Source organism: Strongylocentrotus purpuratus, unplaced genomic scaffold (genome assembly GCF_000002235.5).
Source record: "Strongylocentrotus purpuratus isolate Spur 01 unplaced genomic scaffold, Spur_5.0 spur5_scaffold_2, whole genome shotgun sequence".
Classification (NCBI taxonomy): domain Eukaryota; kingdom Metazoa; phylum Echinodermata; class Echinoidea; order Camarodonta; family Strongylocentrotidae; genus Strongylocentrotus; species Strongylocentrotus purpuratus.
In genome coordinates, this window is record NW_022145605.1 from 35,021,430 (window position 1) to 35,038,762 (window position 17,333).

The 17,333-nt window shown below is 38.7% G+C and overlaps 2 protein-coding genes across 4 annotated transcripts in view; both read right to left on the reverse strand.

Moving 5' to 3' along the window:
* LOC579154 (ubiquitin carboxyl-terminal hydrolase 32) overlaps nucleotides 1-12,915 on the reverse strand; it is an 83,101-nt gene extending 70,186 nt beyond the window's left edge. For all 3 annotated transcript variants that reach the window (XM_030992289.1, XM_030992288.1, XM_030992287.1), the window contains exons 1-3: nucleotides 12,727-12,915; nucleotides 8,656-8,783; nucleotides 2,373-2,478 (exon numbers count right to left, since the gene is read on the reverse strand). In XM_030992289.1, the coding sequence (XP_030848149.1) occupies nucleotides 2,373-2,478; nucleotides 8,656-8,783; nucleotides 12,727-12,784 (292 nt within the window). In that variant the 5' untranslated portion in view covers nucleotides 12,785-12,915. The remainder of the gene's footprint in view (nucleotides 1-2,372; nucleotides 2,479-8,655; nucleotides 8,784-12,726) is intronic.
* Nucleotides 12,916-15,054: 2,139 nt separating this feature from the next.
* On the reverse strand, nucleotides 15,055-16,336 carry LOC585895 (paired mesoderm homeobox protein 2A). The gene is made up of 2 exons (XM_785700.5): nucleotides 16,052-16,336; nucleotides 15,055-15,706 (listed from the first exon to the last, which is right to left on the reverse strand). Exons 1-2 carry the CDS (start codon nucleotides 16,247-16,249, stop codon nucleotides 15,188-15,190), a joined length of 717 nt encoding a protein of 238 aa, XP_790793.1. The 5' UTR covers nucleotides 16,250-16,336; the 3' UTR covers nucleotides 15,055-15,187.
* Nucleotides 16,337-17,333: the final 997 nt, after the last annotated feature.

Consider the following 17,333-nt stretch of genomic DNA (forward strand, 5'->3'; position numbering starts at 1 on the left):
TAATCCAGAGCATGAACTCATCTAAAGCCACTGAAATAGTGAACAGGATATACAAATGTAGCACACACGAGCTGCACTTACACCGCAAAAAAATTGTTGCAGCGCATACATGTAGCAACTACCGACAAACGCGAAGAAAAATTGAAATCGAAAAACCCACCTCTGGAGTGTGGTATTTTTAACCAAAAAAAGTATCACCTTTCAATTTCATTTCATTGGAACAAAGGATGTATCAAAATCACATAATTCTAATGACAAGCGAATCTTCTGTTTTAAAAAAAGGTGTTTATTATACATGTACCATTGATTTCTCCAAAGTATTCATCACACACTACATGTATGCATGTAAAGTTTAATGTAAACCCTTCAGTATAAAGCGAATAGATATGTATGTACATTACATGTACATCGTACATGTATCATGTATTTCATTCAATATCGCATTTTCACAACTACATGTAGCATACACTGTAGGGCATACACGTACATGTATGGTTTGCAAGTGTGAATTTATCTATGATGGAAAATTGGAAATGGAAAGCATGGATTAGTCTTCGGGAGAAACTGAAGGTTGGGATTTCCATGTTGAAAGCCTGGCCTGCTACCAGCCTTCCAATCGCATGGATTACTGCCATTTTGTTTTCCATTCCTTGATTGAAGGTCATGATGATCACTCTGGATGATGGCCAATTACATGTCTTTCACATATGACAGAAGGCCCATTTACACAGCAACAAAAAACGTTTTGAAAAATCGTTGGTCAGTAGATTGTGACACAGAGTCACGGATATACATGTACAGGTAACGCTCTTGTCTGTCATGTACAAAATATCATTAATTTCTGCTTTTCTCCCAAGTGCCTTCTCCCTTTGGTGCACTACTCAAAATATATTATGGATAGCATATTATCATAGGTCCTCTATAAAAGTGAGTAGACCCTCCTGAGTCATACACTTTTGACAATTTTAAATTTTAGTGCTTGTGTGTGTTGGAACAATGTGTTGGAACAATGTGTTGGAACAACATAGTCGTCTGCCACTACATCTCAGAGACATCACTGCATATACCAATAGTACTCTAGGTTACAATGGAAAACACTCTGTCCCTAGGATAGGATGTTAAATGGAGGTCCCATGTGGAGGAGATTCACCACCTTTGAATATCTAAAAGAACTCACTTCACTCTTCATAAGGCTCATCAGAGAGTGTGGGAAACCTCTGTTTGACAGTACAGTGGTATATATATGTACACCTGTACAGTGTACATTCCAATATATGTTTTTACCTGGAGGAGAGACCAGAGGTTCCACATGATTCTGTTCGCTTTTTCCCCTCAATGACACAGGTGATGCCAAATCATTAATAAATAATGATAATAAAACATTTGCATTAGTAACGAGTTCCTGCATTGGCCAACACCTGAAGATTTGCGTGTGACCTGTGAGGGGGCATGGTAGGGTCAAAGATGTCCATAAGTAGTCAGTCTGTTCAAAGAGATACCAGCTGGTATCTCTTTGGTCTGTTATCATGAAAGATGGAAATATCCCCTTAGCTTTAAATCAGGAATGTTAATGGTATCCCCACCTGGGTGACAGACAGCAGGGTACTCATCCTCAACTACAAGACTATTCAAATTACTACATCACACTAGTATGAGCTCCATATATTTTGCAAGCACAAACACACCCTTGTCAGTGGCAGGGTGGTCCACAGCCACAGGTTTGAAAATCAGCAGTCTTTTATTTTTACAGTTGATCAAAAAAATAAAAAAAATTATATGGTGTTATTGTGACTTTTTTTCTGCAAACAGTCATGTAAGTGAAATATTACACGGATAAAAGATGAAGACTTTAGAGTAGACCCTGGCCAGGGATGCGAATTCACATGCACTACCAGGAGACGGATACATGCATCAAACTACATGTCCACTAGTACATGTGTGTACTAATTAACTTTGGTAATGGGCAGGTCCAAGCTATTTGAATTGTGACGTACGGGACATTTAGAGACTTTAAACAAGAAATAACAACAGATGAAATTATTTATATGGCTATCTTTTGGTATGAGTCTGTGGCTATTATTGGCTAGTTCATTTGTGGAAAGTTTTAGTTCTGAACAATTTTTTAATTAATTTTAAATGTAATTAATGTGCTGCGTGACGTACGGGACCACAGCGGGAACTAGCCAATAATAGTCACAGACTCATACCAAAAGATAGCCATATAAATAATTTCATCTGTTGTTATTTCTTGTTTAAAGTCTCTAAATGTCCCGTACGTCACAATCCAAATAGCTTGGACCTGCCCTAAAATGCTCACACAGAACACAATTTATTTTACTTTTGAACAAAAGAAAAAAGTCTTGTATACTTACATCTGAGTTTTTCTGCCTGTCTCCCTCTCGTCAGCAAGACAAGTCCACAAAACAAATCCTTGAAGGTAATTCCTTTATTTGTCCCACCAAAAGAAAAGAATAGATGCTGAAATTCAAAAAGAGAGAGAGAGAGAGAGAGAGAGAGCAGAAAAAAAATCATTTGGGATACATGAAAGTGGAGTACATTTATATGCTTTTCACACTGGCAATATTTTCCTTAACCCCGTACTATAGGTGGGGTTAAGGGGGGGTCTTAACCCCACCTATAGTACGGGGTTAAGCCTATTCCACTTTCTGTTCACACTGGCTTTTACCAAAGTGGGCTAAAGTTGGCTAACCCCACCTATAGTACGGGGTTAACTAACCCTGCAAAATAGCAGGGCTAACTCCGCAATTGTGGTGCTAACTCCTGCTAACCCCGCAATTGCGGTGCTAAGCAAACGAATGAGAACAGAAACGAAAAATAGTCCGGTACTACGCAATGGAGCGTATCGCAGCTGGCCAGATGCGAAGTATGTCCTATCATAACATACACGATATCCGGGGTTAACGAAATGCAGTGAGAACAGCGGGAATTTTCTTATTCCGGAATAGGCGCTAGTACGGGACTAAAAACAGCGAGTGTGAAAAGCCAAAAAAATAGTCCGGGGTTAAGGATAGTACGGGGCTAAGGAAAGTACGGGGTTAAGCAAAACCAGTGTGAAAAGAGTATTAGCCTACATGTACATGTACATGTACATGTGCTGTACATGGGCAACTGCAATAGATTTACCTCTGTAAAATCGCAAAGTTTTGCCAGTATAAAACTTTCACAAATTTTAAATATGACAAAAGTTTTGGGCAACACTATGCATTGAATGCCTGTACCTGTGCATGTACAGTAGACCCAATGTTTTTTTCATGGTTGGCATTTCATGGACGATACATGCCACGAAAAAAGGCTGTCAGCCCCAATTCGTAAAAAGTTTCAGGTCATGAAAATGTCTGGTTTTACAGTACAGGTGTACCTTGTGTTGTTGTGCAATTCAAATTATTATTGGACTTGACAATTCAACAACATGTGGAATACCAGTTAATGCACTACAAAGAAGTCATATTTTTTTAAAACTTTATCTCTACTTTCTTTATTATACATACAATTTGAAGGAAACAAAAACTGGACTTTAAACACTCTGTAATCAGGGAAACTGTACGGTACACATATCAAGTCTCTGCATGATTTCATTCCTACATTACTGACTATAAGAATTTAAGTATTAAAATGTGATTGGTAGTTTGTATCAGATCAAATGTCATGCAAAAATAGCAATTTCAAAGTTATTATTCACTTTACTTCCATACTAAACAAATTACCAACTTCAATTTTCCATTATTCAAATCTCCCAGCACTCCTTTATTTACATGTACTGTACATGTGTACGTAATAATCTCCAAAGGAATTTGAAAAGTATTTGGATGGAAGCGCATGTTTCACTTCAGTCGTGTTATGTAAATAAAAATGTATTTGCACATTGTTTATTGCCATCTGATATTGCCCAGTAATACCAATCACATGTTCACCTTTTCCAGTTCAGTTAATTTCCAGTTCAGTTAATGTCCAGTTCATTTATTTGCAAATACAATTGTGCAAATAGGTTGCTTTGTTGTCATAAGGCTACATGGTTAGTACTATTAAAGAGAAGGTTGAGTTCTGGGATGAGGTGAAAAATAATTTGTGAGCATTATCATTGTTATAATGCAAGTGTGGATAAACATCAGACAAAAAATGTTCCCTGAAAAGAATGGCTCTTCAAATGTTTTAATATTCTAAATATGGAATGTAACAGCATATGATTTTATACCACATGTTTGTGTAGTCCCATATCTTTCTGTGTACAGTGCTTTACCAAGACTGGGCCAAATTTCTAATCATTTTGATGATTCCAGAACCTTGCAGTACACAAGGATACATACATGTACATGTATGCTAGATGATCAACCTTTTCTGATCGATTCCACACCGCTTCTTTCACAATGCAATCGCATGACCAGAACTCAACTTTATCTTTTAAGGCCATATTCACTGTACTTTCCTCAAAATTAGGGCCTTTTTCTAAAATCCTTTTCACTACAAATAAAATGAATATATCAGAATCATTCAGTATAAACAAAATATGGTTGAAAAGCATTAATATGAGAAATATACACTGTATACATGTATCATACTTATGTAGAATGTAATGACTGCATGGTATACCATTTTTTTTAAAGTCATGACCTAATAGTGCATGATAAATGTACAGTTGGTCTTACAGAAGATCATTTAAAACATACATGTACCGGTAGTATTTTGAAATAATGAAAAACCGTTAATCAAGATTTGTTAATTTTTTAAAAATTGTATAACTTCGAATAAACATGTAATTAAAACTTAGACTGCATGTACATGTAAAGTATTGTAAGCTAACTGTGTCAAGAGAATCTTTTCCCAATACATGTATATAACCAGTACATTCAAAATATGAATATAAGAATTATTTAGAAGTATAAATTACAAATACTGTATGCACACTTCTATTACAGGTATAAGTTATTGAAGTACAGTACAGTACATTGTACATGTACATGTACAGTTACAGGTAGTACATACTGTACATGTATCAAATACTTTTTCCAGTTTCAGAACTGGACAAGTACACAACTTCACCTACATGTACATGCACAGGCCTACATGTAGTTCTTGTGCCTGAGGAATGCTTAAAGCAAAGGATATTATTTCCACTGCCGGCTAAAGCTACATCGAGAGGAAATCAAATAGCAACACCAATTGATGACTTTTCCACGCATGGCATGTTTCTTTCCCACAGAGCAGTCATTTCACAATCTTTGGCTGTAGTTAGACTTTTATCTTGTGTCTATATCGTCAAAAATACTATACGGTACTGTTAGGTTTGGGTTTCCACTTCTTTTTTTAGGTTAGGTTTACTACGACGGTAGGGATAGCATGTAGGTTTAAATTTATATGACAATTTGCTCTCAGCCAATCAGATGCCATGATTTTAGTAGAGACAGTTGAGTTCTTGTTTCAGACCGTAAATGCTTTCCATATTGCTCTGATTCTTATTCATGACATTTCTAGTGCCCTTTTAGGACCTAAAATTGGCAATGAAGGTAATGAAGGTAATTTTAGACCCCAAAATGTGTGAAGTTTAGCCAATAAACAAATTGTATTAAAAAAAAAAAAATGAATCAATGCCTCATACAGTTCCTAGTTCCTACAATCCTACAAACATGTACAGGAAGAGATTTTTAATTTTTTTTTTTGCGGCCGAATATTCGAGTACGAGAAATCATACTCTAGTAGTTGTCAACAGTGCGGGTACTCAAGTATTCGACTACTCTAACAGCTCTAACAGTAACATGTACAGTTGTACATTAGGTGGGGCTTATTGCCAATTGACAACGATCACTGAATAATGTAGGATTGCATGGTTCTAATACGTATGTTCATTTGAACCAAATTCATGAACCCATACCAAACTTTGTAATACCTTTAATACCATGATATCCAGTCTGTACACCGCTTTCACAATACCATGATTCGTTATACGACGTTTCTTTAATACAGTTTATCAGTTTTATCACCTATTCTTCGCTCACTTCATTGGCTACCGGTCCATTCTCGCATTACTTTCAAAATCCTACTTCTTTCGTACAAAATAATACATAACCTTGCCCCTAAATATCTTCTTGACCTAGTCTCCCTTCGATCCTTCTCTTCGGCGAGATCCCTCCGTTCATCTTCCTCCATGCAATTAATTCACGGCCCACGAACAAATGCCCGCTATGGTGAATGTGCCTTTTCATCGATTGCCCCCGCCCTCTGGAACAAACTACCACCTCATATTTAAAATGCCCCATCCATTGAATCATTCAAAACCCTTCTCAAAACCCACCTTTTTAATCAGTTATAGTTTACTGGAGGCGCACACAAGTAGTTAATTCCATTTAACTCAATTGTATTGTATTGTATTGTATTAGTTAAGGCTGCGACGGGTAGTCGAATGCTCGAGTACCCGCACGGTTGACAACTACTCGGGTACGATTTCTTGTACCCGAATATTCGGCCGCAAAAAAAAAAAATGTCCAGGCCCACGCTTACCCATGCCAGGGAGAGCAGCGTCCGCTGGCATGGTACCGTCGGTAAAAATGTTTCCCAACTCAAGCACTGTCAAACTCACCTTTCAGAAACTGGGACCAAATGTCCAGATTTCTGTTTGGACTTGGAGGAAAATGGATTATTCTGCCATCTTTGGTTTTTAAAACAGCATTGTTTACTGTTATTATTCTTATTAAATCGGCGCCTTCAACTGCAACTCAAAGTAAAGTTGCATGCGTTTTCAGCGAGCTGCGCGAGGGACCTTTGAAACTGCCGAGTGGTATGGTAGTGGCAAAAAAAGAAAAAAAAGGAAAAAATCCAAAAATCCAAAAATTTAAAAAAAATCAAAAAAATTCAAAAAAATAAAAAAAAATCAACAACAAAAAATCAAAAAAATTATAAAAAAACATGGCGTTCGAATATTCGAGTATTCGCCTGTGAGCCTGGGAGTGTACTCGGGTACCTCATTACACTGTTGTGCACAGCCCTAGTATTAGTTATATTTTATTATTTTGTTTTGTTGATTATAAGGTATTGAACATATAGAATAATTATAAGTTAGACAGTACCACATGTGCACTTAGAAACGTCTGTATAAAGCGCCCTATAAATGTAATTATTAATATTTTGTAAAAATTTCCTCTGATCTGAACAGGGCATCAGACAATCTTCAATCTGTCTGTCTACATCCCAAACCATTTTCCATGCCAATCACGGCTTACTTCTTGAAGGATGAGTCAGACATTAGCAATACATTGAGAACTGATAGATCAAGGTTCGGATGGGGAGAGAGGGGTGAAGGAGAGAGAGGAGGGGCAATTATACACTTTAGCTGGGTGAAGGCAAAATTAGGGGATCTTCAAATTATTTTGTATTTATTTCATCAGCCTCTTCTGCCTGAAATGCAACATGGCTAGAGGCAATTTGCCTGAAAAAGCACACATGCGACATTCTGTGCATCAATTTCTGGTAAATGGCACCAGTTGCGGTTACCAGTAACTTAATAAATACATGAAAAATTATCTTTCCTTTTTTTTTTCTATACTAAAATAGGCTGCATTGAATGTCAAACAGACATTGTATGTGATATACACATACATGTACATGTACATACTGATACTGTGGTAGTCACTTCACTTCAAATTAATTTCATCGGCACTGAATATTGAGCCACAAAAACCACGAGATCCGACGACGATGCAGTGTTTCTGTGCTTCATGTCAAGTCTAGAAAACTGCACAGAAACCACAGATATAAATTAATTTTAACACATAATGTACATGATTTGATGCACAGTACGCCTACATGTACATGTACTTCTCAGTTCAATATCAATTTTCACAAGTTTTTCTTACTTTTACCTTTGCTTTTATTATCTGTATGACACCATTATTTTGGGAATAATGACCTCCTTTTTAACTAATATAAACATGTACAAATCACCTTTTTAAAAATGTAATCTGTACAATCAACCTAGAATCTTTTTACCCTGCATTCTTTGGGCTAATTTGGTATCAAGTAAAGAAGAAAAAAAGAAAATATTGAGACCCTTCACATTTAACCCAAGTCGAACTTGAGTTCCATGCAACAACCTGCTTGTACATTGTACAGTATTCTATGCAAGTGAATATGATGCGTCTACTAGTCTACTCACCAGTCACTTAAGAGCAATATTTGAAGCTCATACTTTGAATAAATTATGGCAGCATGGACACTCTGACATACAAATTTAAAGAGCAAAATAGCTTTGGGTGTTGGTACATTACACTTTGAACTAAGAGAAGGTCGAGTTCTGGGAAAGGTGATTTGTGAGATTTTTCATTCTTTTATGTTTTAGTGGAAGAGTATCATAGGAAAATGTCCTCTGACAAGGATGGCTCTTCAAATGCCCTCATATTCGAAATATGCATACATGTAGTTACAGCTAAATTAAAGGTTGTGGACCACAACTTTCATGTCACATGCTTGTGTAGTCCCATATACAGGATCAACCTTTCAATCACTTCTACACGGTTTCTTTCACAATGCAAAATGCATTCATGACCAACATTCGACTTTAATAATAATTTATAAAACGCTCATATTCATGCATTGTAAAACACTTCCAGAATAATCAGAGCAGTTATGGATGAATCATTGACTTACCTCGCCAAGTTTCTGGGGCATTGCATCTCCCATGACATCTTTGACGAAGATGAGTTTGCTCATGTAGCCTGCCGGGATGGAGTAGCGTTTGAACGCCTCTCTTAATCTCTTCAACTCATCCTCGGACACTACAAAGATAGATATAAAGATAGATAAAGGACACAGGGTTTATATAAAAGCTTACAACAATGTCATGTACATTTCACATACATGTACATGTACAGTAGGCCTGTCTTCATCAGCTCAAGATTGCCAAATATCCCGCTATTAGAACTATCCCGATCCAAATTATCCAGCTAATTTGCGTCTTCAACAGCCTGAAGTAGCAATTGGCTGGATATTTGGTCGGGATAATATCCCAAGAAATCTCAATCTAGTTTGCAAAATATCCCGCTATTTCCCAAAGAACGGTATAGTTTGCAACCGTCTTCATCAGACCAAAGTATCCCGATGCCATCATGCACAGTAAGGCTGTGCACAACAGTGTAATGAGGTACCAGAGTACACTCCCATGCTTACAAGCGAATACTCGAGTATTCGGATGCCATGTTGTTGTTTTTTTTAATTTTGATTTTTTTTTTTTGAAATTTTTTTGATTTTTTTTTTTTTTTTTTTTTTTTTTGCCACCACCATACATACCACTGGAGCAGTATGTCAGTTCTGTCGCCGAAAACGCATGCAATTTTACTTTGAGTTGCAGTTGAAGGCGCCGATTTAATAATAATAATAACAGTGAACAATGCTGTTTTAAAAACCAAAGATGGCAGAATAATCCATTTTCCTCCAAGTCCAAGCAGAAATCCAGACATTTGGTCCCAGTTTCTGAGTGGTGAGTTTGACAGTGCTTGAGTTGGGAAACATTTTTACCGACGGCACCATGCCAGCGGCCGCCGCTCACCCAGGCACGGGTAAGCGTCGGCCTGGACATTTAATTTTTTTTTTTTTTTTTTTTTTTTTTGCGGCCGAATATTCGGGTACGAGAAATCGTACCTGAGTAGTAGTCAACCGTGCGGGTACTCGAGCATTCGACTACCCTTCACAGCCTTAATGTACAGCGATTTCCGGTTTTCCATGTTTAAAAATAAACTAGCTTGTAGCACATGCTCTAACTGCGCTGCATGCATGCACAGCCGGTACTTGTGTATGTTTTACAGTGCGGGTAAAATCTTAAATCCACACGCTGGTCGTACAGTCGGTCTCTGAAGTGAGCATGCGTCAATCTCAAGATTATTTTTCGAGCTAGTTTGTGATGAGCGTATCAGTCTCATGAAGATGCGATTTCGAGCATTGGATAATATCCACGTCTGAAAATAATGGGATATTTAGCAATCTCGAGCCGATGAAAACAGGTCTAGTGTGAAATATCCATCCCAGGGGATGCTCAAGCCTCAAGGTGCTTACAAAGTCCTACTAATTACTCGGCGTAGACTAGAAGTAGGATGTCTGAACGATTTTTCAATTTTCAATTTGGGATCGTTTTTCACCATTTTTGTTTGATATTTGAATAAAAAATGTTATCAAAATAATACATTTCAAATTTCAAGTCTCACCGATGTTTCTATCAAAAGTTACAGCCCCTCCAAAACGCTGCTATATTCATATCATTTTGGTCAAAATCGACGAAAAAGACGTCCACGCAGAGTGATGTTGTTTTGCTAAATTCAGACAAACAGCTGTATCGCGCGATATGCAAGCGTATGCATATTAGTACGCATGTTGCTAAGCCAATGCGCGACTTGCAGCTTGAGCCACGCTGTCTCCGCGATATGTGCCATTGACTAGTATGGGTGGCCGTTTGCGCCATAGAACCCGGAAGTGAATACACGTTGTAGTCAATGGCAATATCGTGGAGATAACGCACGTTGTCTCCGCGATATTGCCATTGACTATAACGTGTATTCACTTCCAGGTTTATTGCGCGAATGGCTAGCCATACTTTCATTCACTATAATGTGTAATTGAATTTGGGGTTTCGTTCGTACGCCGAGATGTCAGGCGATGTAACCATGGTTTGGACTGAGCGGAGCGCACGCCCCCTAATTAGCTGATCCACCAAATAGCGAGAAGGGTATTTTTAAACTGTTATCAGTTGTGATCCCTGGGGGCTAGCGAAAATATAAGCGCATAGAATTGTTCCTTAGGACTAGGACTAATTATCGATCGGGGCATCATATCTCAAAACGTGACACACCTCAGAGTTAGCCAGGACACAATGTTTAAATTGCTGTTTTGACCAAGATATTTTTAGAATTTCGGTTGCTACGCCCCTTTGGAAATATTGGAATTCACCTGCTCTTTCATATGACACCTCATTTATTGAGTATCACCTTCAGGATCACAACAGATAAAGGTTTGAATCTCGAATTGAAAAAAAAAATTGACTTTTTTTGCATGGTCGCGCAATGCACGTAGACTGCATAGGGATGCGTGTAATCTCTATGGGAAGAATTTTAGCACACAACATCGGGTGCGCGATCAGACACCCTACTAGAAGGGATGAGATTTACATGTAGATGACGTCATGCGCAGGGAGAGTTTAAACTAGATCTACCGCTGCAAGATTTTTATCATGGTTTTGCAAGTTTGGTGCATTGATTTACACACCTAACCCACACCTTTGGCGGTATGGTCGGCTTCCGTCTCTCAATAGAGAGCCGACCCTACCCAAATAAGAGGCTTATCGAACGAAAGAGACAGAAAATTTGGTCTAGGCAAACCGTAGACCGAATTTTCCGTTTCTTTCGTTCGTTAAGCCTGTTATTTGGGTAGGGTCGCCTCTCTCTTTAGAGACGGAAACGGACTATACCGCCAAATGTGTAGGTTAGATGTGTAAATTTACACACCAAACTTGCAAAACTTATCTCCGAATTACTCCTTTCACAGGATGCATATGATCCGCTGCATTTTATATTGTAAATTAGCTATAGGCTTAACTAATTCGGTTCCACTTACCAACTTGACTGAAATAATCCATTTAATGGTCTATTTTTAGGAAATTAAATGGATTATTTCAGTCAAGTAGGTAAGTGAAACCGAAGTAGTTAAGCCTAGGCCCTATAGCTAATTTACAATATATAAAATGCAGCGGATATGTGTGAAAGGAGTAATTCGGGGATAAGTTTTGCAAGTTTGGTGTGTAAATTTACACACCTAACCTACACATTTGGCGGTATAGTCCGTTTCCGTCTCTAAACAGTAGGGGCGCTGGTCCGAGAATAAGGATAGTCTTCATAAACGAGGATCGTCTTCGTAAACACAGACCGATGCGTCCTCAAAAATAAGGACCGTCTGCATTTTCGTATTTTGGAACGGCGCATTGGCGATGCAAAAAACAGATTCTGCAATGATTTTCTTGAATCATTTTACATTGACTTTGTACAGAGATCTTCACATTATGAGCAATAAATCCTTGGGAAGACGGACAACCCATAAAAATAGACGGTGAACTAGGGTTATTTTCCCCTGGGGAATCCATTTTTGGCATCGACAGCAGGCCGTTCTGTAACATGAAACCCCCAGAGCGCCGATGAAAAAAAACGTCCTCGAAAATGCAGACAACCCATATTTTTGAGGACGCATTTTGTCTGCGTTTATGAGGATATCCTTGTTTATGAAGATCCTCATTCTTGGACCAGCGCCCGCACCCCTAATGCTATAAAGAGAGAGCCAAAAGCCAAATAAGAGCCAAATAAGAGGCTTAACGAACAAAAGAGACGGAAAATTCAGTCTGGGGCAAGGCAAACCGCTGCACGAATACTACCTCGACATTGCAAAGAAAATGTGACCCAACATGCTATTTGAATCGTTTTCAAAATCTGACTCTAGACTCTGGAGCTCCGAGTCCGACGCGTTCAGCATCGGGGTCGGAGCTCCCTGGAGTTACATGTAGGCCTACAGCAACAGGCGCAGCGCAGGCCAGCCTGCAGTCAGGGTCCGACTGCAGTACAGTGAGGCGATCGTTCACGACGAGTCGATATGCTGCGACAGTGAGACTCAGCTTTAGACTAGAGACAGCGCTGTACTGCCACTGGATCTGGAACACAAGAATAATACTGCAAATAAGATACTTGCCTTTTTTCAGTGCCTCCTCGTAAGGTATAACCGAGGGTTTAGACTCCTTATTCCCCATATTGCTAATTGATATCCTTCATTTCAAGTAATATTCTGTAAAAACAACCTTTACACGATGTAAACAAGACACTCGGGCTTACATCCATTCACTGTATTAGCCATTTTCCCCGTGTACATGACATAAGTCACATGACCACACCCACCGTATGATGATTGAGGGCGCTCCATAAGTCATATTTCCGTCAAGGAATCGAGTTTTGCATCGGAACAAAATCATCATCGCTTCGATGACTATGTCAACATTCGGCAGAATTACAGGAATAAATATCAATGATGTCATTATTCTATACAATGACATCATACCCCTCTATATCGCTCACTCTAATTGAATCTGCCTCTCTGCTCTCTCTCTCTCTCGCCATCTCAGGCGTGGATCCAGGATTTCTCAGGGTAGGGGGCCCATTTTTTTTTCTTTGCTCCCGAAAATTTGCAAATTTGCACCCCCCCCCCCCTTGAGTGCCAGGGGGGGGGGCTCATCCCCCCCCCCCCCAAAAAAAAGCTAAAAATCACGTGTTTTACATGTTTTTTTTTTCTTCCCAGGGGGGGGGGGCTCTTATCATATGCATTCTATCCGCCTATCCTGTTTCTCCCCTAAATTTTCTCTAACCCCGGGCCTAGCTATTACCACCCCGCATATAAATGTGTGCCTTATGTCTTTTTTATTTAGCGTTGGCTCAAATTACTAGACCGTTTGGCAATTGATTTAAACAAATCAACAAAAGAAAGCAAGAACAAACACTAACACTCTCATACAAAAAAAAATCAAGACATTAAGGCTTAAAGATTTTAGGCCCGAAATTATTGTAATGGTGTTGATGAATTAAATTTTGTTTTCACGACGTTAAAACAAAATTTGATTCATCAACACAGTGGCGGATCCAGGGGGCACAGGGGGCACGTGCCCCCCCCCCCCCGGCCAAAAAAAAATGTTACAATCAGCCCTAAAGAAATTCCTGGATCCGCGCCTGCAAGACATTACAATAATTACGTACATTATGAATTAGGATAATCTTACATCTTTAAAAGCTCCAGTGTGCTAAGTCTAATGTTTATTTAGGGCAATACCCAATAACCAAGTTGGATATCAAAAGGTTAGGCTCTAATCTTTTCTGTGGGGCGGGAGAGAGAGAGAGAGGGGAGAATTTTTGGGAAGGGAAACAAAAAATAGTTTCACGCAGTATAAAGACGGGGGAAAGAGAGGAAATAAGAGAAACGGCAAAAATGTAATGGGGGTGGAGAGAAACTGCGAGTTAGATAGATGAAAAAAAACATGGAAAGAGAGAGGGAGAGAAACTGAGAGAGGGAAGGGGATGGGCGAAGCAATAACGACGGAAAATAGTATAAACTTGAGCCGGAGAGAGAAAGAAAGAGAGAGAGAGAGAGAGAGAGAGAGAGATGGGGAAGTGTATAGAAGGGGAGTCAGAGAATGAAAGACTGTAAACGGGTAAGATGGATAGAAAATAAAGAGGATAGATGAAGAGAAAGAGAGACAGGGAAGGAGTATAGAGTGAAAGAGGTATAGGGAGGAGAGTAATAGGGATTAATGAATCAGAAAATAGAGTATGGATGAAGAGAATGACGAGGAGAGAGAAAGAAAGAGAGACATGGGGAGGATAGAAGGGGGAGTCAGAGAATGAAAGACTGTAAACGGGTAAGATGGATAGAAAATAAAGAGGACAGAATGATGAAAAGAGAGAGAGAGAGAGAGAAAGAGAGAGAGGGGGGAAGGAGTAGAGTGAAAGAGGGAGGGAGGAGAGTGAGAGAGATTTGGGGAGGAGGTTAGATAATGAAATACTATAGGGATAATTGGATAGAAAATAGAGAGTATAGATGAAGGGAATGACGAGGAGAGAGAGAGAGAGGGAGAGAGAGAGAGAGAGAGAGAGAGAGAGAAATCAAGAAATCTCATTATATAGCTATAAGATTAATAGAGAATGGGAAATACAGTTAAGACAAAGAGTTTAAGATCATGAAGAAAGATAGATAGATAGAGAGGGAGGAAAGATAGAAGCGGGTATAAGAAGGAATAAATACAAATAAGTGATTATACAGTATAGTATATACAATTGTAATGCGCACTCGCTTCAAAAAAGCGTTCTCAAAATATATGTCACTCACTCACAAGCACGATTAGGTCATCAAATCACACACATGAAACAAATCTATTGAATACCTTTCAAAGATCGATAACATATATATAATCTTCTCCATTAAATTATCCTTTCATATAATCAAAAGAAAACAAAGTAAAGACTTTTATGACAGAGATATGATATTTTGACACTTTATTCAATTGCAACTTGGGATAACACAAATGAATGCATCGTTGACCGTGAAGGCAAAATTATTATATAACAACAATAAGTTCCTTTCAGAGTTTATTAGTCGATGCAGTCAATGTCTAGAGGTTGACGTAGAAGACGTACGGATGATAACCCATCGGTGTGGAGAATGAAGACGGTGTGCGGTAAAGATGCTCTGCGTTATACCTGGATGTAGAGGGAGAAGGAGAGCGGCTGCTACGAGAGAGAAAGTCTACTGACATCATTGGACTGGTGGCGCCCTTTGTCCAGTCACGTGGTGTCTTTTGCTGGAGCTGGGTGACGTCACGATACAGGTGGTGTCGATCCGATGAAGGCATCGTTGAATCGGATGTCGATCGACTGCTTCGAGAGAGAAAGTCAACAGAGAATGCAGGAGAAACGATGTTCATCTTCTTGGTGGGTGGTGTAGTCTGGTCGACGTCGACGATGTCGCACATTGTCTTCCGCTTACGACCGATGACGGCCAAGTCGATAACTAATTGGGCTGGTTGAATGCGAGGATGGCCGATGTCGTCTTTCTTGATGACGGGTTGATGGGTAGAGCTTGAAACAAGAGAGGCTCGACGGAGACGTGAACGACGATTCTGAAACCAGACCTGAAAATAAGCATAAGAAAAAGAATGTAAGAAATCATCAATTAAATATCCCAAAATACAATCAATATCAACGTTTTATAGCATCATTATTTCGTTTAGATAACTACAACTTTACCAATTTAATGTAATCTTCATCAGTGGCAGAAGGAAAGCACTTTGATTTAGCTATAGCTTTTAACTATATTATATATCATAATAATCATCCTGTCATTCCGAAGATTGAAGCTAGTTTGTAATAAATAGAGGAAGCCTCAAGTCAACACAAAGGACAGCTTTCAATTTAAATTGTTGCTTCACTAAGTTATTGATACAGTATTTGTAGCTTATAAGTAGAAGGATATTTACCAGTATTCTGTCTTCCCCAAGTTTCAGACTTGAAGCAAGTTGTTCTCTAGTATTGATATCAGGATACTGGTTGTCGTTGAACGCCGTCTCTAGAATCTGTAGCTGTAACTCAGTGAAGACGGTGGGACGTCGACGACGAGGGCGTTTGGTAGGAATGCTACTCGGTGAAACTTGAGTGATCATGGTGTAATCTGCCATTCTGATAAATAGTTGGAACGCGATTAATGATAGGCGAGTACTTGTTTGGAGCGAATAATTAGACTTGATGGTTGACTTTGCAGCTATTAGCGAATGATTACCATAACTGAGTAACAGAAGCCCTTTCCGCTCTCTGCAGCGTTTACGCACTTTTCTATTGGTCATTTAAGTTAGCCAATAGGATTAAGGTTAATGTGCCCTTTTAGAAAGAAGTACTTTGAATTGTGCCGAAGATAACCGAGAACTATATCGCTATATTAAACAGATCCTCCTGATTCGTCAATTACATAAGGAGAGATTAAAAACACGATTACATGTCATTAGGACCGCGGCGTTTCAAAGCGGCAAAGCTGTCTATTATCAGCGACCGAAGTAACCGCTTGTGTTACTTACGTTGTCAGTCTGTGGATGAAAAGAGACAATAGGACTTAATCCTTCACTCTTCCTCAATCACAGCTTTATGAATGAACAGAAATCTGGTGTTAGAACAAGAAATTGACGGTTTGTGTAGGCCTTTCATGGAATATTAATCTATACCTAGTAGGCGAGTAAATCATCGAAACTATATTATATCCATAACGGTATTCTACGAAAATGTACTAGTTTGACATGATTGTAAAGCCGGCGGAACTAAAATGTTTTCACTTAATCGACATACACTTTGATCGTTTTCTATATTAATGCAATGTACAGGTAGTTAAACAAATTATGATAGTGCATGCGCTCTTCATCATGTATCTTCTATACTGACAAAAATATGCAATGCTTGATTTCACTATTTAGTGCTATATAATGATGCACAAGATAATCGTGACAACATATCTAAAATATATCAATATTACGCCATCGTTATCAAGAACTAGGAATGCAAAAAAGGAGTATGGTATTTGCAAAGGTTAGAAATGGGAAAAAATCTTAACTTTTGGTTTACTTGCTAAAGGTAACCAGTAGGTGTAAGCCTATTCAAAATATTTCCAAGCAGTCCGTGTATATATATTTTGTTTAAATATTGATATCAATCAAATACGTATGAATTATTTTTCTTTCTTTTCTTTTCTTTTCTTTCTTTATCCTTTTTTTTTTT

Bases quoted from the DNA above. Each gene is read 5' to 3' on its own strand.
- LOC585895 (XM_785700.5), bottom strand. From the start codon at position 16,249: ATGGCAGATTACACCATGATCACTCAAGTTTCACCGAGTAGCATTCCT. The intron at 15,707-16,051 runs GTAAATATCCTT...GCTTATTTTCAG, and splicing joins TTGGGGAAGACAGAATACTG to GTCTGGTTTCAGAATCGTCG.